Genomic DNA, 23,626 nt, shown 5'->3' with positions numbered 1-23,626 from the left:
GGGCAAACATCAGTGAAACCAAAATCTGATAGGATATTGTATAGAAACCATACAATACAGGCCATGTATGTCACAGAGACATCCAAATTAAACAAAACCTAATCTTACAATGAAATAACATGAGATGACAAAATAATGAGTTGTATTCCCTTTTACATTTTATGACTCCTACATTATTTAAGATCCCCCCACCCAGTGCCCCCCCCCAGCCAGTGTCCTCCCCAGCCAGTGACCCCCCAGTGTGACACCCCCCACCCAGTGCCCCCCCAGTGTGATGCCCCCCCCCCCCCAGCCAGTGTCCTCCCCAGCCAGTGTCCCCCCAGTGTGACACAAGCCCCCAGTGCCCCCCCAACCAGTGCCCCCCCAGCCAGTGCCCCCCCCAGCCAGTGTCACCACCATTGTCCCCCCATGTACCTCCCAATGCATTTTATTTTATACTGCTATGGTAACTTATAAGAATCTTCTAAAAAAAACAAAAAACATAAAGAGAGCATATCAAACACTTCACATATGTCAGGATGTGTCTGGGTAGCTCAGTCGGTAGAGCTCTCGCCTTAAGACCACAAGTTCGTGGGTTCGATCCTGGGCACTGGCAACTCAGCGTATGAGTAGCACAGCTTGGGTGCGGCAAGTGATGCGGGAAGTGGGAGTTGATGGTATAGTAGGTGTGGTGCTCTATCTCAGCAACTATCTCCCAGGGGTCTATAGCGCATATGTTTTTTATACCTATCATACACTTCACATATAAAAACTTATATATAGTCATAGATAAAACATATGTTTTTTTTATAACTATAAGGTATAATGTATTGGCTGACATATAACAATGTTATAAAAATCATATAAAAGAAGCATACTTTTCTTGTAAATTAAATGGTTACAAACTATAAAATACATACTATAATGGTATTTCTTTTATATATGGAAAGGATATATCTCATATAATTTAAAACTACAAACATTGTATGGAACATGTAAGGAAAATACAGTTTGCCATGTACTTACCTCATAGATCACATACATGTTGTTTACTTGATTCATACATGATTCACTTTATTGTCTTATATGAGGATTGTATGAAAGGTGCCACTTTCAAGAGTTCACATATAAAATCTAGTATGTACTTTACATGACATACATGTAAATGACATACATAAAAAATGTAAATACTTACTATTGGAGGAAACAGGACAACATATATGTTTCTTCTACTTTTTTTTCCATATGGGTGGAATCAAACTTGCCCATTAGAGGGTTTTTTTGTTTGTTTCTACTGTGAAGATTCTGGGGTCAAATTAGCTAGAAGTAACTGATAGATGTTTAAGACAAGCGTACAACGTTGCAAAAATGTCTTTTTGCAACAAACGCAGTGTAAGAGAGAGAGGGAGATTGTGAGTGACATTTTAAGAAGATAAAACATGGCTGCAACTATCAGTATATTACAAGCGAGAACCGGTATTAACGGTGTTGCGGAGGTGCCGTTAACATGGGGTGCATACTTATGTTTAGACTAGTCATTGGTTAGACATGGGTTAAGGTTAGGTTTAGGTGTGCTGCCCCCGTGGGAGGTTAGGTTTAGGGTGAGGTTTTGAGATAGGTTGTAGTTGTAGGACTAATGACTGGTCTAACCAATGACTAGTCTAAACCAAGTACTGTCTAAACTAAGTACTACGTTCTTTGCGCAGTGAAATCAGACCCAAAACGCACACTACGCACGCTTCTATCCAAGCAAGAAGTGGGGTTAGTGGGGTCTTTGCACAGTGAAATCCTTACAAACAAAAACAACGAAACTCGCTTACAATACCTGGCAACCCTGCTTCCCGTCTTTCTATTGGCTCCCCGACGCCACCATGTGACCACGAGTTTCAGTACACCACACGACACTTCCAACGGGACTCCCGGAAATTACACACACACACTTTGTGTACCACGCCACATTTTCTCCAGACGGACACACATCGCTTCCGACCAGACTCCCGGAATTACATACTATACACACACACAGCGCTACGTTCTGTGCACATGCGAGCACGCGCGCGAACACACACACACACACACACACACACACACACACACACACACACACACACACACACACACACACACACACACACACACACACACACACACAAATGTTTATTTATGTCCACATGATGAGAAGTACAGGAATACCTTCCTTGTACAAAGGACATAAACAAACACTGCCAGTGCAGTTTGACAATAGGAGAGCAGCCAGTTACAACGTACGCATGGACGGCAAAGCATCGTAACATACAGTACAGCTGACATGTCAGACACAGGGCAGCAGACCTAAATCATGGATAAAGGAAACAACGCCTCCTCCAAATTGAGCGGCTTCCTACGGCCCTTCACAACCAACTTATGCACATGCCCTAGGAGGCTGCCAAAGATAAAAAACTAAAAGTTTACATCTGTAGCCTATAGCTGTGAGATGGTCTGCACTATAGCTGATACTTCAGCACTTTTGGTTAGAAAAGGCTTCTTCCAGGCTGTAGTCAAAGCTACAGCCGACCTCGAGAATAAACACCTCTCTATGGTTTTCATTTATGACATCAGGGGTGTTGAAATGTTAGAGAACACAGAGTCATCATTACACAGGTTAAACATCCTCGGCTTCACAGTAGAACGTCTTTCGATATCAAATCCACTATTCTGTCATGCCTATACTTACTGTATGTAGAGGCCCCTGTAAACATGGCAACCATTTACGATGTGGGACATGGTTTCAGCTATTATTTCAGCCACACACACACACACACACACACACACACACACACACCGAGGTGACTGCAATGCAATCATGGCAACCCTTTCCTTGAACGTGAAACGCAAACTCCAAGCGCAAAAGTACAGCGAGCAAGTCCCAGACGGAATGTGTGCAACAAAGTGTGGAACAGTTTGGTTGCAATTGTCGCCGGCTCAGGTAATAAAGTCAGTGCTGCTAAATGCACCAAGTGTGACACTATATACTGTGCTTTCCCCGGCAATTTCCTTCTTCCAATTGCCGCCGCAACACAACTAGTTGAGCCGCCCCTGAAGCGCGGAGAAATTCCAGTACAGAACAAGGTGGTGTGTAACCTGGCTTCCTGAAACCGTGTGACTCTGCAGAAACTGTACTCTCAAAGCCATCAGTGTATGCCAGCTTTCATGTGCCCCTGACCATGAAAAGAAATCCCCAGGCCCCAGTCATAGAACAGACTATAATATGGGCTCCATTTTCGTCACTGCTAAAACCCAGCTTGTCTCTAAACTTCTTTGCCTTTTTCTTTTTTGTTGTACTATTTTTTTTTTAAGGTAGAGTAAGTGATTTCACTTAATTCAAATATCACTTATTTTTTTGTTTTGTTGTGATAATCCTCTCTGCTATAGAGTGTGCTGACCATATAAGGAGTTCCTCCCTGTCCCCAGTTAACCCCTGGGGGTCAAAAAACCTTAGGTTTCGTTTTTGACTCTCTATCCTGATTGGACGAAGGCTTAGGTCCCACAGCCAAAAACGAAACCTAAGGTTTTTTGAGTGAAATCACTTACTCTACCTTTAATAGATGAAATGGCCATGCAGTCTACAAGCTCACAACGTGTCAATGTAGATTGGGTAGTTAAACTATTGAAAAAAAAAAGTAAAAAAAAAAAAAGTAAAAAAAAAAAAAAAAAAAAGGCAAAGAAGTTTAGGGATAAGGGGTTTAGCGGTGACAAAAAGGGAGCCCCATAGACACCACCCTTGTCCCTTTGATCAGAGAGGAAAACCATAGCTTTCCTCTACTAAAGTATCACTTGTTCCCAATCCAAACATATAGGGCTTGTGTACCCGTTTTTCACACACTTTTAAAAACAAATTTAAAAGATTTTCAGAATATAAAAATCCATATATAAAAAACTATTCCACATGAGTATACGACGTAGACAATCTACATTAAGCTCACCATGTGTGGCATAGCGATGAGTTGTGATAGCTGTGAGTTGGAAATAAGTGATTGATTCATAATGGGTCTTTTGAGCTGAAATGGTCTGGGAGTCCAGGAGCTATAATTATAGCCACAGAATCAGCGCAGGCACACCTGAACTTCCATGCGCGGCCAAAAGAAGCCGTCTGCCGGCGTCTCTTCCGGGTTTTTAAGACGGCTGGTGGATGGAAATGACACTCCACCCACGCGGCAGAATGCCGCTGGGGCAAGCTTTCACGGGTTTCTGGCCGACGCGGCAATCTGTCGCGTGGGTGGAGCTTCATTTCCATCCACCAGCCGTCTTAAAAACACGGAAGAGACGACGGCAGGCGGCTTCTTTTGGCCGCGCATGGAATCCAATAGGTGTGCTTATACAACCCAATGCCATTCAGCAGAATCTGTGGGCCACGAGACCGTTCAAAGTGATTATGAGGATCAAACAGCCCATTCGGACACTTCAAAGGGCCTTTGATTTGGAAGTTGCTGCTGGCCTTCTAAAGCAAAGATACAAACACCGCTGGGATGTCCCTGGAGAGGTCATGGTTATGCAACAATGTTTTGTTTTCGTCTCTTGTTTAGAGATGTTCCGCATCGATGAAAGACACTCACCCCTTATCCACTTAAGGGGGTGAAACCCTATAGGGCACACATGGACGTGCACACATAGACATCAAAGGGGGGCTTCAGCCCTCATGCCCTTTGCTGACGGACAGTGGAAAACCTGTGCTCACACAGCGCCATAATTGTCGTAGATTATTTAGAACTCACATCAGAGTCTTTAAGAAATAAACAGGGCACAGAGTGGACTGAAACAATGATCCTTTTATTACAAGGGTGGTCTTCACCAGCCCAGGGAGGAGCACGTATGCAAGCCTCCCGAACACTTTACATTTCTCTCTCTTATACACATATTACACAATGAGAGCAATTGCGTTGAACAAAATGTGTTTAGAACTCCATGTCGTTACACACCGCATTTCCACTAGCTAAAGAGTGCTGGGTTGCGCTAGTCCGACAGAAGGTGCACATTCTGCTGTGACATGTGAATTAATCTACTTGTGTTTATCTATGCAGATGCTGTAGTTGGGAAGCTGCCTTGATGGCCTGAAGAGAGCTCTGATTGCTTGTGTTGTTAAATGCCTTGTGATTCGCTGACTGCTTAGCCAGGGGAAATGGCTCAGTAGTGGGTGTGCTGCCATGGGGAGAGGTTGACACCAGTACCTCTCTGTTCACAGTTACAATTTACAATTTACAATTTACAATTTAGGCATTTAGCAGACGCTCTTAATCCAGAGCGACTTACATTAAGCAAGAACAAAAAAGCATGGGAATACATCACATAAAAACATTTATCATGAAACATTTAAGTTGTGTTATGTTGTTTGAGTTGTTTTGCGTTCTTTCTTTTCTTTATCATTCACTATGTTGTCCAGGCCTGGGACTTATTAAAACTTATCTTCCTGCAAGTCTGCCTCATGTCCAATATGTCATTTAAAAGGTTTTATTACTGACAAACAGCCGATCCACAATCCCACTTGGTAACAATGCATAGGCCTACCCTCTATACTGTCTGAAGCCTCTGAAGTGGTTGTCCAGAGTTGCAGGTGAGATTCCATCTCATGTAGATTTCAGTAGGACATTAGTTTGTTTTGGGTTGCCCTGGCTATACCTAACATTACCGATCAGTGTACTTAGGAGGTCAGCGTGACATCACAGTAGGAAAAATAAACAACTCCTTATTTGGGCATGGCTGACACGCAACTGTGTGTTGGGGGGGGGGCGGGGGGGGGGGAGGCGTGGCTTGTCGTCACAGTGCCTGATATATAAAAGTAGAGCCCACACTGAGATAAACACCATTCACCACCTTGTTGAGCATCCTCCAACCAAATTGTACTGATGCAACATCACCTCCTACTGAACTCTTCACTGCCCGCTAGAAGGATCCTCCAACCTTCGCAACATCTTCGGCGCTTGCCGTTGGATTTGTAGCGTCATCGAACATAGTTCGCCGGAAGACTCAACGATAGTGTTCACCGGTTGTGTTCTCTCTCTTGGCGTGGAAATAGAAATGGCGTCCGCCAGCGTTCTCCTGTCAGCTGATCACTTCTGGTGTTCCATCTGTATGGATGTGTTCACTGATCCGATCACCACTCCGTGTGGACACAACTACTGCAAAGCCTGTATCACGCGTTACTGGGACACTCCGGATGTGCAGTGCAAGTGTCCACTGTGTCGGGAAACCTTCGAGGACAGGCCGAAAGTATCCGTCAATACTTTGTTTTCCGAGATGGTTCATCAGTTCAGGAGAAACCATCGGAAAGAAGAATATGAAGCAAAGACTGTGAAGATGACCCAGGACAGACGAGTGAACGAGGTCAAACACTCAGTAAAGCTCAGCAGGAAAGATGAAGAAGCAGTCATATTCTCCAATTTCCACTGAGATTATGGGGTGAATGAATGTGGCCAGAGTCGCCAGACCCATCTTCTCTTTCTGTCATAGTGACATTGTCCTGCATCAGATCATGTCCAAATCAGGTTCTCCAATCTCCAGTAGCGTCTTCAGTTTTTTTGAGTGGTGCAACCATTCCCTTACGGAGCTACAGTATGTGTGTGGCTGGCTGGGTTTGAGCACTATGTGTGTGGCTTGCTGGCTGGCTGGGTCTGAGCACTATGGCCCTCATTTATCAACCGTGCGTACGCCAAAATATGGGTGCACGCCGAAATTGCCGACATTTTTGACATTTACCATTTCCGCCAAAGCTTGAAATTGAACGTGACAACGTTCAAATCCCACGTCTGGTCGGCAGCTTGCTTACGCTTTTTCCTTGGCTGTTTTTCTGTCGTACACAAGCGGAGCAGTCTTGTCTGAACTGCTGACACTGTCACAGGCATCTAAACATATGTTTTCACTCCTAAAATGTTAATATAAAACGGTATGTGTATGTAAAAAACTAAAGAGAGATTTCCAACTTTACAAGTAATTAAAATCGCGCAATTAAAAACAATATAACATGTTCACAATGTATTAGTTTGTGCTTAATCAAACACTGCTTTACTGGCCTTGTTATGCGAGCGCACTTGTGAGATGATTTTGGAGCGCATGCGGACGCAGTGATGCGGCATATGCGATTATGATATTATTATATTTTAAAAGGCATGAATGGACTGCACGCCTTTATTTCCAAGTGACATGTGACAAGCATACAGCTTGCCTATTTGTAGTAAGTACTAGCAGGCTATAGGCGTAAGGGGCTTAATCATTCACCATTTATAAGTGCTTAGACAGTTTTGACAGTTTTGACAGTTCAGATAAAAGCGAGATCATTTTCGGGGCTCGGGAGGATCGCCGGACCGCGGCGTGCGTCGCCAACACACATGCAAGCGGCAAGCCTTCATCCATATGTTTATGATTCGTTCATCAATGATCAAATCAGAAATCACTACATAAACGTTGATTATGACTGCCTTGACGACATGATAGCCTCTCTCATGCTGCATGAGAGAGCTAGGCTATCATGTCGGCAGTCACCTACAGGACTTTAATATCACAGCAGTGCGCAGTCTTCGCCGTGCACTGAGCACGAATGGGTAAAATTAATATAGGCCAGCCTACAAACGAATTCCATTCATGGCGATGCGATGTCGATGTGTCATGTATATGCGTGCATGCGTGGACATGACAGCAAGGCAAGCGAGGTGAGAGGGAAACAGACAGGGTAGGCCTACAATTTTATTTAATTCATGCAGGTGTTCGTTCTTTATTAAACAAGACACCAGTGGGCTTGCAAGTTGCGTGTGCTTCTGCGTGTGTGTGTGTGTGTGTGTGTGTGTGTGTGTGAGAGAGAGGTGCGTGAGGCGGGCAAGGCACGGGAGAAACCTTTTTTCCATGGTTTCCATGGTTCCCACAGGTCGTATTTCATGTGTTCAGTCGCAAAAACGAGGGCGAGGCTTGATTTCATAGGGCGTGCCAGATAGATTTCAGCCGTCACATTTATTAACGTCAGAACGAAATTAAGGAAGGATCAGCTGTTTGCGATCACTTTATAAATGCCGTGGCGACGTGGGTGTACTACGAAACCTGCACTCGAATCTGTGGCAGATTTTACACTCGATTGATAAATGAGGGCCACACTATGTGTGTGGCTTGCTGGCTGGCTGGCTGGGTCTGAGCATAGATAGATACAGTAGATAGATAGATAGATAGATATTATAGCAGTGATTGACTGAGACATCGAGCGTGCGTCCGCAACTGGTTGTGGCCCCCATCAAGTGACCTTTTGACCAATGCGGCCCTCGCCCCAAGTTGAGTTCGACACCCCTGGTCTAATGTCTATGCTTGCATATGGCCCTCTGCAGTGTTGCTTATATACTGCCATGATCTGTTGTCCTAATATATATGCAACACATAAATAAAGGTGGTTTATTAGCTAATAAGCAATTTTGACAACATGACACATGCTCTCTAAATAGGGATGCTGAATTGCAGAATTGTATAACGTTTCTGAGCATATTGAAGCAGTTCATTTTCTTTTTTTTACTAATTTTTACTAATTAGCATTTTACTAATTAGCAGGTACATTACTATTAGCTATTTGTAGCATCATGCTCTCGGCCCGCAAAGACACGGCGGCACAATAAATGTATTTGATCGCTAGCAAACACCATGTAATGGACATAGTAGCGTGCACTGACTACAGCTAAATGTTTATTTATTTTTATACATTTAGAACTGGCATCAGATGAGGAGGGGGAGGAGGAGGAGGATGATGATGATGATGATGATGATGATGAAGAAGAAGAGTCAAGGCTGCGATGGAGTTCTCCGACACTTTTCCAATCCGACACTTTTCCAATCCGAGATACATGTCATGTCTATTTTGTATACACTATTCTGAGGTTTATGGTCTGACTAAGCGAGTTTAAACTGTGATTTACTCTGTAACGGTAGATGGTAAGAACCCAATTATTTTTTTTATAATACAGTATACATTCAAATCTATATTTTGATACATATCATAGGCACCAAGTCATATCAAAACAATGTCCTTGGATGTGTTTTTATCAAAACTTAACAGGTTTTTGAGATACATGCATGAATAGACAAGGTACTGGTAAGACTATGAGTTTCTATCCAGTTCCAATTCAGAGCTATTGGCAGTTTTAGCTGGATTGGTCACATTGGTCATGACTGACCATGCTATTTATAGATGGCAAAATATCTACAGTGGTACAGTACATGTGTACATGTATTCTTTTATTATTGAACTAGACAACTAACCCTTTAAAATGAGATATGTCATAGGTATGTATACCCCCAGTAGAAAGAAAGTTATTTGGAAAATAAAACTTAAACCAGCCATAACCTTTTTTGTTGTCCTAGAAACACTACACGGTGTAAATGCAGGCTCTTTTAAATGGCTTCCAACACAAAAACTAAACATTGTATCAACTCAACTTTTTTTCCTGGAAGCAGACAAGTCAAGCTTTCTCTGAAGGTCTTTTGTTGTCGCACAGTCACATCAGAGAATTTTCAAATTCAAAAATGCAGTTCTCCAATAGAGAAGTCTAACAAAAACTTTGATTTGACTTGAAACTCTGAAAGAGTTAAACACTGCTTTTTTTTAACCTACCAGCCAGGATTTCTCCACCATGATCTTGAATCAGTGCAGATGATGTCATGTGTCCTCATGCTTCAGCTGCTCTGTAGCTATGGAAATAAGTACATGGATGTAAATATTCTGCATGTTATAATTAATGCCATGTTTAGTCTATTTATTAGCAAATTAGGTCAATTTACAGTGCATGTTAAAAATGTCATGGTGTGGTCAAAATTAAACTAAATTGGCCTATTGAAATGAATACCACAAGCCTATTCAATACCCAATTTAATTTACCAAAATTACACTTTATTGTACATATTATAAATATGTATTTCTTTACAAAATATTATGGCGATTTATTTCTTTATTATTTACTATAGTCCTAATATACCCCAGGAAATTACATCTGGCCACAGAAGATCACAGGATCTACTGAATATGAAGGTAGCCTATACTGGGGGGAATCCACACTGTGTGTTATATAGGCTCAATATGTCAGTTTGACACATTCAGTAGTAGTATTTTTTTTAGTAGGACTAGAGTAAATAATAAATAAAAAAATCGCTATAACATTTTGTAAAGAAAATACATATTTAGCCCCATGCTCGAATGCCCCCCGCCCCCCTGTCAAAAACCGCTAAAATCCCTAAAACGAAAGAAAGCAGCAAATGAAGAAAAATGAACACTAATCTTTTACTTTCTCTAATGACAACCTAAAACATGAACCTTGGTTGAAAAAAACTAAAGTTGTCCTTTAAGCATTGTGTTATACTTTAGCTATTGAAAAATAGCAGATCTACAAGCTCATAGCGTGGCACCGAGTGCCGCGCTACGAGCTTGTATAGGTCTGCTATTTTTGAGAAATCATCAAAATGTGGCGCAAATCTTGGAATATATATTCTTTCAAAGCGAACGTTCTTAACTCAAATCTTTGCTTCTGAGGGGTCCCTGGAACGACATATTTCCAGATGGGGGGATCGATTCGTCGGCCAATTACATAACAATTTTTGGGGGTCCTTGACATGAAATATTGAGCCCCACTGACATAGAAACATGCGGGGTTTATCAGAAAACCGTCAGGATTTAGAAGACATTTGTAGAATCGTCCTCAGGTCTGACTAAATGTACTTAATTCCTTTCAACCACTGGAGGTGAGCATATACTGTAGTAGTACTACTACTATACTCACAGCCAGGGGCAGGAAACCGTGACCAGGACACAGCACAGGGAGTGGTCCTTCCTCTCTTATCACTATTACGTCTTCCTCCCTGCGCTGGCGACGATACTGTCCACACCCTGTACAGTTTCACACAGACGAGGGCGGGGAGGAGGCAAAAAGGCCCAGATCAGCGTTCCAGTTCACACAAATCACCAGCATTCAGCAGCATGTACGACTTGTATCCGTATAGGCCTATATACACCCATTTGGAGAACTGCTCGAGTCTAGACTTCTTTTTTTCTCCCCTCTGGGGAGCAAAAATCTACACTGTAAAATCGTACATGTTATTTCCAGTCTGTCCAACAGCGTTTGTTTGATTGAAGTATATGTATTAACAGTTTGCAGAATTATAGTATACATTTCGAGCACAACTCAATACAAAAACTGTTAGAGGTGAGTGGACGACCCGATGAAGCATTACACTTGTTTACAAGAGGGGTCCGCCTTGTTCAGTTCATCAAAACATTTAGAGACGTACAAATGACTTATACTGGATCTCTTGTCCACTATAGTCCCTTCCTAACATTTTTGTCTATAGTTTTTATTTGTTGACGAAATCGTCAGTATATTTAGTCTTAGTTTCAGTCATCATCATAGCTTTAGCTTTCATTTAGTTTTCGTCGTGGAAAAAGATAGTCGACAAACATTTTTCGTCTTGGTTTTACAGTAGTCGAGTTTTAGTCGTGGCAGGTACGGTATACGCTGACAGAAGGTACAGTATGTACTGTTTGAGCAAGAGCAGGAAAGATCCTTCCATTTAAGGCCTGGCTGTATGTATACATTGTGCATGAAAAGGTTAACCCCTCCAGATATAATTTGCCCCATGCATGCACATTCCTTCTTGGAAGTCATTAATGGCCGCATGTGCACCGCTCGTTTATTACAGGGAGCTCCAAACATTTATGACCGCATGTATAGTGTACAATATACTACAGTATATACACGCAGCATGGGCGAGCCCGGAGCCAAGTGTGGAAGTGTGAGGGAGGGCGCTCCATGCGAGGTTCTGACTCGACGCAGTGTTACGGGTCAGCGATTAAGGCCCACAACAAAGTTGTAGTTCGATAGGCCCCACTAGTACTTAGTGGACTTTAGACTGGATCAAAGGGAAGCGGAGTCGGGACAGGATTCTGCGATGCTGCAGGAAGGAGGAAGAGAAGGGGGGGGGGGGGCTGATACTCTGGCGGTATGGGAACAACAACTGAACCCTGCGGCAGCCTCCGTCACTTTGATGAACCCGGGTCGGCTTCTCTCAGCCAGGGGCCATGGGAACAGGGGGAGAGTTTTAACCTGCCGTGCCATCCTGCCCTGCGTGAGCCGTCTGTAATGGAAAAAGAAACTGTAAACACGCACGCACGCACAATGGCTGACAATGGTATAGCTAACTACCTTAGCTACCTGTTAATATGTACTGGTTCTAAAGCTACCTTAATAATGCAACGTTAACTTTATATCTTAATAATGTAATGCTCCTTCAGTAAAAGAATAACACAGAGTTCTATATTTGCATTCCTTGCACCCTCGACGACGTGGTTGAAAAGATTAGGAAAAGCTGCATAAAAGAAAAAGCTGCGTAATATTTATTTGACTTGGAATTATCTTTGGAGCTGCTGGACTGGCTATAGGCTTGGCATCACAAACAGCACCAGGGTTTCTGGGAGTACATTGGCCTGTGCATGCTGGGCACCCAATCTGCTTGCATAGTCCACTATAGAGCCTCTGCAGTCTATTATAATGTTATCATCATATTCACCTTGATCATGATTATTATCCCTATCTGCGTGCAGTTTGATACTTTTGACTTTTTTGTGTGTGTGTGTGTGTGTGCAATTTGCATATACCTCCCCACTCTCATCAGTGTCACATACATTCTCAAAAATATCGGGCCATTGTTTTAGCACAATTATAATACTGGATTTCTTATTCCTCATACTCATGGTCAATTTAACGTTTGATTCCATTGTCCATATGCATGTCAACCTGCCTGAACACATACTTTGGCTTTCAAACTCAATGATAGTTAGTAGTTACTGTACATCTAAACCTATGTTTAATTGTTGTTTATCTTGAATGTCTTTTCACTGTTTAGTTAAAAAGAAAAGTCACAAAAAGTGATTTTATTTTTGTTTTGAAAGTTATAAGGTATATTTATTTGTGGCTCCTTAACCACTTTAACCGGGCTATATTAACGTCAATGATGGGTGTTCCACATACATACTACCAAATCACAGACAAGTTCACAACACGAAGCATTGCGGCACGTCGTTATAGCTTGTAGATCTGATATTTCGACAGAATGTTGAGCTAGTGTTTAAGCGGTCATCTCTGCTCTGACCAGTGCCCCCTCTGTGTCTGTTATTGTTCCAGGAGAAGGAACATGTCCTGGGCCAGAACTGGCTGTGCCCACTCTTCTCAAAACACACACAGCGCTACCAAAACCAACATCCTAGTACAACAGAAGCCAGTCCAGGATAAACATCTAAAATACATGGAACTCTTTTTTACCTCTCAAATAAAATAACCCCAAAAAATCTGATAACAGGGCTCTTAGTATTATTACACACTGGTATAATATCGGACGAAAAAATAAAAGAGAAATATCCTAAATATTTCTTTTAAAAAAAATGTTACAAATGCATTTCCTGGTGAATCTGTTTTAGCTGAATCAGCTAGGACTTCAAAGGGCCAGCTGCAATACAGAAACAGAAAAAAGGTCCCCTCAACATTTTTCACTGGGAATATTCATGAGCATATACAGACTCACTCCCTACAATACTTAACCTCTGGCTGTCACTGTTCAACTTGAGCTGGTTTCAAATGCAGAGCACAATATATGTGGATGGGTGTTAGCTGGCAGTAAATGCACAGTGATGCAATGTAAGGCTAGTACCCTTTCCAACACCTGGAAAACACATGACTGACTCCATCTGTTCAAGCCGTCTTCCGCTCGACCATTTCAGGGCCTGCGGTGGTTCAGGGGTAGAGTGGCCGGATGGGTAACCGCAAGGTTCCCAGTTCGAACCCTCTGGGCTCCCCCCAGAGTTAGTGTCGAAGTGTCCTTGAGCAAGACTCTGAACCCCTAATTGCTCCTGATGTGCAGGTTTGGTGCCTTGCATGGTTTCCGCCACCATCAGTGTATGAATGTGTGTATTAAAGCGCCTTGGATAAAGGTACTATATAAATGCACCATTTACCCCTTTCTCTGTATTTACACTCGTGTACAGCTCATGCCAAAATAGCGTAAATAAATATCATATTAAAATGTTTAATTGATTCCACGTACACAGACGGGAGAAGCGATGCTAGTTCTCACTAGAGTGATATTAAGTAGCCCGTGCTGTGACAAGATAAAATAAACCGGCTGTTGTATAAGTTGTCACACTGTTGCTTTATTCAAGGTCAACAAATTGGATCAAAAACATTCATATGAACACCCCTGCCAAACACACAGAGTGAAAGGGTGACACATGTAACAGAATCTCTCTTTTTAAAGTACAAAACAAAACCCATCTCTCTTGTTTTAGTCTCATAAACTTCATATAAAACTTGCGTTTCGTGTATATAAGCTCGAAGGTCAAGAAAAAGGACCGATAAAGTGCATTTTGACTATCGTCTTGATTGATTGAACACTTGACTGTCTTTTAGCAAACCGTGGTTGGTTCTGACACCAGCCTGCTTTGTATTATGAGGATGGAGGTTTGACAAGGCAGCAGGGGACGTGCACAAATAAGACGTCAAAAGGGGGCTTCGGCCCCTGCCCTTTTAACCCGTCTGTAAAACAACTGCCCTCTCCAGACCACAAATGCAGCGTTTACTACATGGTGAAAGAAATGCTAATGCCGCTCCTCTCCTTTCCATGCCATGCCATGCCGGAAGGCAGCATTCAGGAGAATTGCGTTTCCCCCCCCCCCAAGTCTCCTGAACTTGAACACAGTATTTTGCGTTGAACAAATTTGTTTAGAAATCCATGTCGTTATACACCACTGTGCTGTGTGTGCTGGGTTGAACCCTTGAAAATAGCTGATCTACAAGCTCTCAACTTGTAAGCTTGTAGATCTGCAATTTGTTGTCCAAAAGTGCCGGGACTTTAGCCCCTGACTCTCTAACACTCCGCACGTCCCTGCAAGGCAGCCAATGGATATTCCTGCTGAGCCAATAGTCTGTCACTCAACAGAATTACACAAGACACATCCGCTGTGAGCAAGGCTGGTGCTAAACACAACCCCCCCCCCCCCATAATGATAGTAGTCACACAGTCGCTGTAAATGTTTAAACTACATGACCGACAGACAACACTTATTAGGAAGAAGCCCCATCTGTGCATTCTTAACTTCTATTTCATCAAATTGAATGTAAACTTCTTGTGGACCCTCTTCCCATTGTGCAACATGGAGACAAAATACTATTATATTTAAAAAAAAAGATTGACATCTGCTAATTTGATCGCTCTCTCTAATACATAACTTATCTGGAATCTCAGCTTTGGTAAACAAAAATAATACACTGTTTTAGTGTTTTTCTTTTCATCAGTAAAAACTGCAGAACAGCAGGTATATAGGCTATACAAACATGAGTCAATTAAGACTCGAGTCTTGTCGGGAGTCCATAGTCCAGCATATGTGACGACATGCACATGTTTGTTGTGGTCTTTGCTAAGGGCTGCAGTATGGCGTAATACTTCCTTTAACAAATCAGCGCTCTGTCTGTCACCGCCGCTGGATTGTCACTATCCAAAGTCCACGCGGCATTAAGCAACGGCGCTGCAGGCCCCGGCCCGGTGACAACAACACCATAATAACCCTGATCACAAACAGTTCCAAATGGACTGACCAAATGCAAATCAATCAGCCACGATGTGTATACAGACTTCACAGAGAAGTCAACTGCATTGGGCTCAAGCAGGGCCACTGTGTGTGTGTGTGTGTGTGTGGGGGGGGGCGTTCCCTTCAGCTCCAACCACCCATTTCAGTCACTCAAAAAGACAGCTCCGAACGAGCGCCTTTCCCCTTCCCTGTGTGGGGGTTTGCCGAATCAATCATCTCTTCTTCTTCTTCTGCTGCCGAAGCGCCTTCCTCCTCTTCACGATCATGGCGTGGAGCTTCTCCAGGCCCTCCGGCAGGCCCTCTCCGATGATGGCGCAGGCGGGCTGCAGGTGCCAGGGCGTGGAGGCGCCCAGCTCCTTCAGCGCCAGCATGCGCTCCATCTCGGCCAGGCTCAGGGAGTTCCGGAGGTCCTGCTTGTTGGCGACCACCAGCACCGGCACGCCCTGGTTCTCCGCCAGCCGCGTGATCTTGTGCAGCTCCGTCTTGGCCTCCTCCACGCGCTCGGCGTCCACCGAGTCCACCACGAACACGATGCCGTCGGCGCAGCGCGTGTACGAGCGCCACAGCGGCCGCAGCTTCTCCTGGCCGCCCACGTCCCAGAAGTGGAACGACGCCGTCGTCCGCCGCCGCCGCTGGCCGGGACCCCGCAGGGACATCTTTATCTTCTCCGTGTTGAAGCCCTTCGTGGGAACGGTGTTCACGAACTCGTTGAAGCGCAGGCGGTACAGCACGGTGGTCTTCCCCGCGCAGTCCAGTCCCAGGATGACAATGTGGAGGGCCTGGAATGACGGCAGGCAGGAAAAGAGGGCATGCTGGTGGTCCGATAATCCGTTCCCCATCTTTTGATTCGACGTTCCGTTCGAGGAGGACGCCACGAGCCACTAGGGGAGGTCTCTGCTTTCACCAGATAGTGCCACGGCTGCTCCTGGTCCCAGGGGGGCTGCAGCAGGAACCTGGGAAAACAAGAGCTTTCAATTGACGGCAACTGTAAAAACACACACAACAACAACACTATTGATTGATTGATAGTTGGCAGAATGACAGTACATTTCAAGCACAACTCAATACAAAAAAACTGATAGCTGCGAGTGGACGACCCGATAAAAGCATTACACTTGTTTACAAGAGGGTCCACCTTGTTCAATTCATCAAAACATACATATATATATATATATATATATATATATATATATATATATATATATATATACACACACTTCTATTCAGCCAAAAGAACAGGAAACAGGAATTTATCATACAAAGGAGGTGAATGAAAGTCCTTGCTTTATCTCTCCCTTTATCATTCTAGCACGCTACTAAACCAACACATCCTGGAAAAAGGCAATATAGGCGTTATCCGGTAGCATGAGCTGAGTGAGAAATGAAGCAGCGGGGCGTATGGGAGCTTATTTGCACATGTAGCGCCACGGAAACCAACAGGGATTTGATACGCTAATTCCTATTCACTGGGTAGACTCGAGTCAACACTAGGACCGTAGGACGCCTCTTATAATTCCACCCAGATCGAGGTTCCAAATTATCCTCCCCCCCCCCACTGCCCAGTAATACCGATATATATAATATAAGTTTGGTTTGTTATAACGGTTAAGGTTTTAGTCCAAAAGCTTAACATAACGCTCTTGTGTAGAGGTGATCAAAAAAAGAAGAGAACAAAAAATTTAAAGAGGGAAAGATGTTGCTCAGCAACATACCCACACACGCTTGCGGCTTGAGAGCCGAATATTCCAACAAGTGTTAGAATATAAAATAAACGGTTGACACCAAATTAGCGACCTTATATACGAGCTCTGTCTGTCTGGCACGCAGGCTATATAACCTGACACACGAACTACAATGAAAACAACACAAACATTACATTAGTACATTGTACAATATTAAAACTGTCAAATTAAATTAGCGAAACATTAACACTATTTTTTTTTATTTTGCGTGGCGCGTACGTACGTTTGCTGCTAGATATTAATGAAATAAATGCATGTTCTTCTTTACCTGTTAATTCATTTGATCCTCCCGCGATTAGAAAACTGCATAAACAGTTGCCGTTTTGCAGCAGCAGCAGGTAATGTAAAATGTAAATGTAATGTATCCTCATACATCCACTCATCCAGGGAGATAAAGTGCGTCTGGTTGTGACTCCTCCCCTCCTCTCCATTCCCCACTAGCAGCGGTCCGGGGGGGAGGAGGAGGAGGAGGGGCCAAATGCCGAACGCCGCGGATCTACAAGCCCACAACGCTTCGCTAACTCGACGCGTTGTGGGCTTGTAGATCTGCGGCGTTCGACGCGCGACACCGACGCACCGGCGAAGAGGATTTTAATAAACCCCCGCGTTTAACCCGCCCCCCAATGCCCATGCCCCCGGCGGTGATTGGCTAAAATCGCCACGGTGTTGGACGTTCTATCGTTTATAGCCAATCTGATTGGCGGAGACAGACGCCGGTCGTTCACTTGTCATTAACGACACACCCCCATAATAACACCACCTGTTTCTTTCTGTCCATGATGGTTTCTGTCACTTTCTTTAATATGAATTTAAACTTTGAAGCAACCGCGAAAAGTATGAAAATTGCGAAAGTAGTAGTAGTTTAATAGCCTGAGGGATGATGGAATGTAGATTAGATTAGATTGCTCTCTGCTAAACCTATGGTGAAAGTTGCAGACTAAACGTTTAAAGTTTTAACACTGACGCCACAGCAGTTTTCAAATGTATTTATTTTTTCATAAATGAAGGCAATGTAAAAAAACAAAAACAAAAAGAACATTTTGACATTCATAAGGCCATTACTATGAACCGCCCCCAATTTCCAAAGTACCCAGCTGTCCTTATTTAGTCCCTGACATTATAATATGATGTGGGCTATAATTGTGAAGCATGATGTCATAATAAGTAGGCCTAGAAATAAATTAGGTGCATGGTTATGATCCCCCCCCCCTCCTCCAACTGTTCTGTTGTAAATCACTTTGCAAATGTAACACAGCACCATTAACTAAGTACATTGATATGCCTATGCATATTTCAGTAAAGAGGATGGGCTAGTGTTGATAGATTCAGGTCAGATAGCAGACAAGTGTTTGATGATCACAATCACCCAGGAAATAGCGCCATTGACATGGTCCCTATGAGAATACACATGAATGAACACTGTATAGATTAAGTCTCTGTCTACATCACTTTATTATAAGTGAGCTGGACGCGAGGGTGGGTGAACAAGCTAATTTAGTTAATATTGTCGATATTCTATTCATATGCAAAGTAGGCTACAAAACAGTCATCTTTTTTATTTCAGATTCCCACCCCAAGACAAACTGGGGATTACATGATATTTATTTTAGGCCTACTAATGTATGTTCAAATCCGTGACTATTCATTCATATGTTACTTGATCACCACCCTGTGGCGAAGAAGCTGTACTTCAGTTTAATACATCAGAGTAAAAAAAAACCCAACAACAAAAAAAACATAAAAACTGTTCAGCAAGCATGGAAATACATTAGAGTAAAATAAAATAAGCAGTCATATTAAAAAAGTCATTAAATAAACACAAAAAAAAAAAGTTATGCTGCAGCATGCATGAAAAGAAACAGCAGAAAATGTCCTGCACGTGTTTGGGATTTGCAATTTTCTGTTTGTTAATCCATTTTAGACCTGAGAATGATTCTACAGATGTCTTCTAAATCCTGACTATGTTCCTATGTCAGTGGTTCTCAAACATTTTCATGTCAAGGACCCCAAAAAATGTATATTTGGCCGCCAACCCCCATCTGATAATATGTTCTTCCAGGGCCCCCCCTCCCCAGAAGCAAATATTTGAGTTAAAAACGTTCGCTCTGAAAGAATATATATTCAAAGATCTGCGCCACATTTTCATGACTTAAATAAAATAGCAGATAGCAGACCTACAAGTTTCAGCTTGTAGATCTGCCATTTTTCAATAGCTAAAGTATAAGATAATGCTTTAAAGCACAAATCTCATTCATATATGATGGCGAAATGAAGTCCCTAAAGTTTGAGTGCCCTGATGTTTGCGGCCTCTGGGCTCCAGAAGGAGGGGTCCCACCCCAGGAACCAGCCGGTCAATGTTGGTGGTTCGTGGTTCTGCTTGACGATGACCACTGGAGTCCGCTTGTCGCGGCCGCCTGGGTCCGTCTCGATGTATTGCTTGGCTGCAAGGACACAAATACAAGTCTCAAAGAAGATCACAACAGTCGAGATGATAGCATGATCCTGTATGAGCTAACAGAGCTAGGGGTTAACCCAGTTTAAAGCTGTATATGAGGATTAGTTTTTTAGAGGACAGTGTAGAGCAGCGGTTCCCAAACCTTTTTGGCCATGCTGTTACCTCCTGACCTATAGACACACCCCCCCACATGGAAATATAAATTGCATAAGCTATATAGAAACTATAGTATAATACACTTCGTGGAGGTGCTGGGTTCAAAAAGTGACACAGGAAAAGAGAAGGGAACGCACACACTCAGCTATATGAGTGTGCGGGTGCCCTTCTCCATTCATAATCTATAATAGAGACATACATTTCCTATGTATACACATACATGAACCTGAATATGGCATATATATGCAGCATAGGCTATATTCTGCATTATACTTGCCATATATTGGCATAATAATATGTTAACATATTTAAAATAAAACCATAGCACCAGCCTTTTCATGTGGCGCAGGTTAATATCAGAATACTGATATATCATTGATTTCAGCTGTTCCTAACGTGCAAACATAACCCGCTTTAATTACTCCAGTCTATATTATGTAGCCTAATGACAACTATTAAAATGTTGCCTATTTTATGTCCAATGTATTTATATTTAGTTCAAGTTAACATAACTAACTATAACTAAATACACTTGAAATGAAATAAAATGGTTACTTTTCAGGATTGCAATTCCAAAAATAGCAAAAACAGAAAAACAGGCTTTCAATTCAAATAGCAAAAATAGCCGACCTATACGAGCTCAAAACGCGTCGCAGTGCGACACGTTTTGAGCTGGTAGATCGGCTATCTTTTCTATACGACAGTATTATGCAACGTGGCCCCTCTGGAGTGAGTGTGGAACTAGAGTATCGCAGCCCCCTTTCATGACAACGCCAGGCCCAGGAAATAATTCCCAATGCATTTTCCCCAAAGACATTTCAAAAAGTATTTATTTAAAGACCTTTTGAGCGTCGTACAAAGCCAACTCGAGTCGTGACAAATCATGACAACAAACACAATATTTTGGACCAAACAACAAATAATTACAAAGAAGAAAAACAACAAAAAAAAGTGTTGTAACCTGCCGTTTTTTTCTTCTTTCTAATTATTTGTTCGGCCCAAAACATTTAATATTTAATCTATCTATTTTCCAGCAAAAGGTGCCATCCCTCTGGAAACAGTCCACTATAGTTCCGGTGCCCAAGAGCAATAAGCCCCAAACGCTCAATGACTTCAGACCTGTTGCTCTAACTTCCTTGATTATGAAACAATTCGAAAATGTAATCAAGTCCGAGCTCGTGGCAAAAACTGAGCGCCTACTGGACTCCCTCCAGTCTGCGTGGAAGGGGCGTTCAAGATGCACTTGTCACTTTACTTTGCACAAACACCTTGAAGGTAGCAAAACCCATGAAAGGCTGCTCTTTGTTGATTTTTTTCCTCAGCATTTAATACCATACCATGTTTTGGTTGATAAACTGGTTAACTCCTTTGGTGTAGTTACTTGTCTGGTGGGCTGGATTCTTGGGTTGTGTTTTATCTGCCTTTCTTTACATTCTTTATACCAACTATTGTGTTAGCCATTTCCACAACAGATTCATCATTAAGTACGCTGACGACTCGGTCATCGTCAGCCTGCTTGATAATGATGAGAACTGTCACGGGCAAGTGGTAGACGACTTTCTATCCTGGTGTGACAACGCCTTCTTGCAGCTTAATGGGCCTCATGCGCCAACCGTTCTTAAGAAGTTCTTAAGACCCACTTAGGACGTTTTTAAGAAGGTTTTGGGATCCCTTATTGTTTTCTTAGCTGTCATTTGTTCGTAGGTAAGAACAGAATCTACGCACACTGTGAAGCACTCTTAGGGTGCCTTTTTTGCTCTTAAGAAAAACAAAGAACAAATTTCCTCTTAAGAACTTCTTAAGAACGGTTGGCGCATGAGGCCCAATGTCGACAAGACTCTGATGAAACTGTTTTACAGTGCCTATATCGAGTCTGTCATTTCTTTTTCGATTATCTGTTGGTATGGCAATATCACTCATCAGAGACAAGAACTCCCTGTAAAAGTGGCCTTTAAGATAATTGGCTCACAAATGAACAGCCTAGACCATATCTTTAAGAAACAGGTGCTTAACAAAGCCCTGTGTATCCGTTCTGATGCTGCTCACCCACTACGCGGAGAGTACAACATTCTCCAATCCGGCCTGCGCTTGCGAGCCCCTTATTGTGCCACAAAAAAACAGGCACAAAACATCCCTTTGTCCCTGTCTCTATCTGCACACTGAATGCTGCTGTGGGTAGATCAAGGAGATAATCTTATGACAAGCACTTGTTACTGTATTGGTCTCGTGCCTAATGTCTATGCACACGCCCTTTCTATGGCCAACGTGCACTTATCCCATAGCACTTTAACGGTTATGTGCACTTTTGTACTTTGGTATCCGCTATGTGAACTGTGTTTGTTTTATTTGTACTGTTTCATTGTTTAATGCACTGTCTATGCTGCAACACAATTTGCCCTTTGGGGACACTACATAAACTTGAACCTTGAAACACATCTTGATGACATCATCAAGATGTGTTTCACAATGTCAATGGTTTTTTTCTTTCTTTCAGACCTCCAGTTCTAGGAAACAAGAAATCGGGGGAACTTTTGTGTTATTTCCACACAACACCTCTAGTCTAAGGTATCTTAATGACATAGTAAAATGTTGAAAATGAGTGTAATGCCCCTTTAAGCATTAATGTGAAGGTGAGTTGTGAGAAACTCACCCGCTTTGACAGATTCTGTCCTCTCAATCTCATTGGCATCCTGGCCTATCCAGACAAACACCTACAGACAGATGGACAATGTTAGTTTGCGTGTGTTCGTTCGTTCGGTGTAGTTAGTAGTCGGGTTTGGTTGACTTTGCATGCTCACCCAATACATACAATACACCCATACATATTTCTCATTTATTTCACAATGACATTCATTTGGCATTTTTTGAAACGTGCATAATACACACAGATGTAACCACTGATTACATTTTGTACATAATCAGAGTTAACCCATTTTGGACTGAGGTCGATTAAAAAAAAGGCTTCTAGATCCTAACATTTTTCTGAAAAACCCATGTTTCTATGTCAGTGCAGGTGCTCAACCTATTACATGTCAAGCACCCCCAGAATTATCTCTATTGGGCCACGGACCCCCATCTGAAAATATGTTGCCCCCCCCCTCCCAGAAGCAAATATTTTAGTTAAAAATGTTCGCTCTGAAAGAATATATATTCAAAGATTTGGGCCACACATTTTCTTTAAAAAATAGCTCATAGCGCGGCGTAGATCTCTTATTGTTCAATGGCTAAAGTATAACATAATGCTTGAAACACCAAAAGGGGTTCCCGCCCAATGAACACATGGCGTTGTATTAATTTGACTGTATGGATTATTTTCTACAGCTCCGTACCTGGTCCCAAACATCTAACAGCATCACATCATCTTCTGCCAGGTCAGCCTGCGTGAAGTCCCCTGGAACCTCTTCAACCTGTAACAGCACCATGTGTCCATTAACTTACATATTAATAACGCAATAACTTATTTCAATACTGAGGGTAATACATCTTACGGTTGCTACACCGGTATGTGTGAAGGAAATGTAAATTGTGAACTTAACAAAAGAAGAATGCAAGTAATAATAACATATTAATGCATGCGCAAAGTAATATTGTACAATAAGTAATTAATTTAGGTTGCAAGTAATATTTAAAGTATCACATTTTGAAAGAGTTGGCACTAAGGAAGAGTGA

At 42.6% G+C, this 23,626-nt stretch overlaps 2 protein-coding genes across 2 annotated transcripts in view; both read right to left on the bottom strand.

Moving 5' to 3' along the window:
* Positions 1 to 14,145: 14,145 nt before the first annotated feature.
* On the bottom strand, positions 14,146 to 17,743 carry arl4ab (ADP-ribosylation factor-like 4ab). The gene is made up of 2 exons (XM_080788030.1): positions 17,615 to 17,743; positions 14,146 to 16,557 (listed from the first exon to the last, which is right to left on the bottom strand). The coding sequence occupies exon 2, from the start codon at positions 16,441 to 16,443 to the stop codon at positions 15,817 to 15,819; it is 627 nt and encodes a 208-aa protein (XP_080644156.1). The 5' UTR covers positions 16,444 to 16,557; positions 17,615 to 17,743; the 3' UTR covers positions 14,146 to 15,816.
* Positions 17,744 to 18,324: 581 nt separating this feature from the next.
* Positions 18,325 to 23,626, bottom strand: part of scin (scinderin) — a 31,572-nt gene continuing 26,270 nt past the window's right edge. The window contains exons 14-16 of the mRNA XM_080788023.1: positions 23,287 to 23,364; positions 22,608 to 22,668; positions 18,325 to 19,787 (exon numbers count right to left, since the gene is read on the bottom strand). Of these exons, the coding sequence (XP_080644149.1) occupies positions 19,624 to 19,787; positions 22,608 to 22,668; positions 23,287 to 23,364 (303 nt within the window). The 3' untranslated portion in view covers positions 18,325 to 19,623. The remainder of the gene's footprint in view (positions 19,788 to 22,607; positions 22,669 to 23,286; positions 23,365 to 23,626) is intronic.

The sequence above is a fragment of the Protomyctophum bolini genome (assembly GCF_963924005.1).
Source record: "Protomyctophum bolini genome assembly, chromosome: 17".
Classification (NCBI taxonomy): Eukaryota; Metazoa; Chordata; class Actinopteri; order Myctophiformes; family Myctophidae; genus Protomyctophum; species Protomyctophum bolini.
This window is presented reverse-complemented; position numbering and strand designations above follow the sequence as displayed.

What these genes read in the sequence shown, in the direction of transcription:
- arl4ab (XM_080788030.1), bottom strand. Translation starts at nt 16,443, where the DNA reads ATGGGGAACGGATTATCGGACCACCAGCATGCCCTCTTTTCCTGCCTG.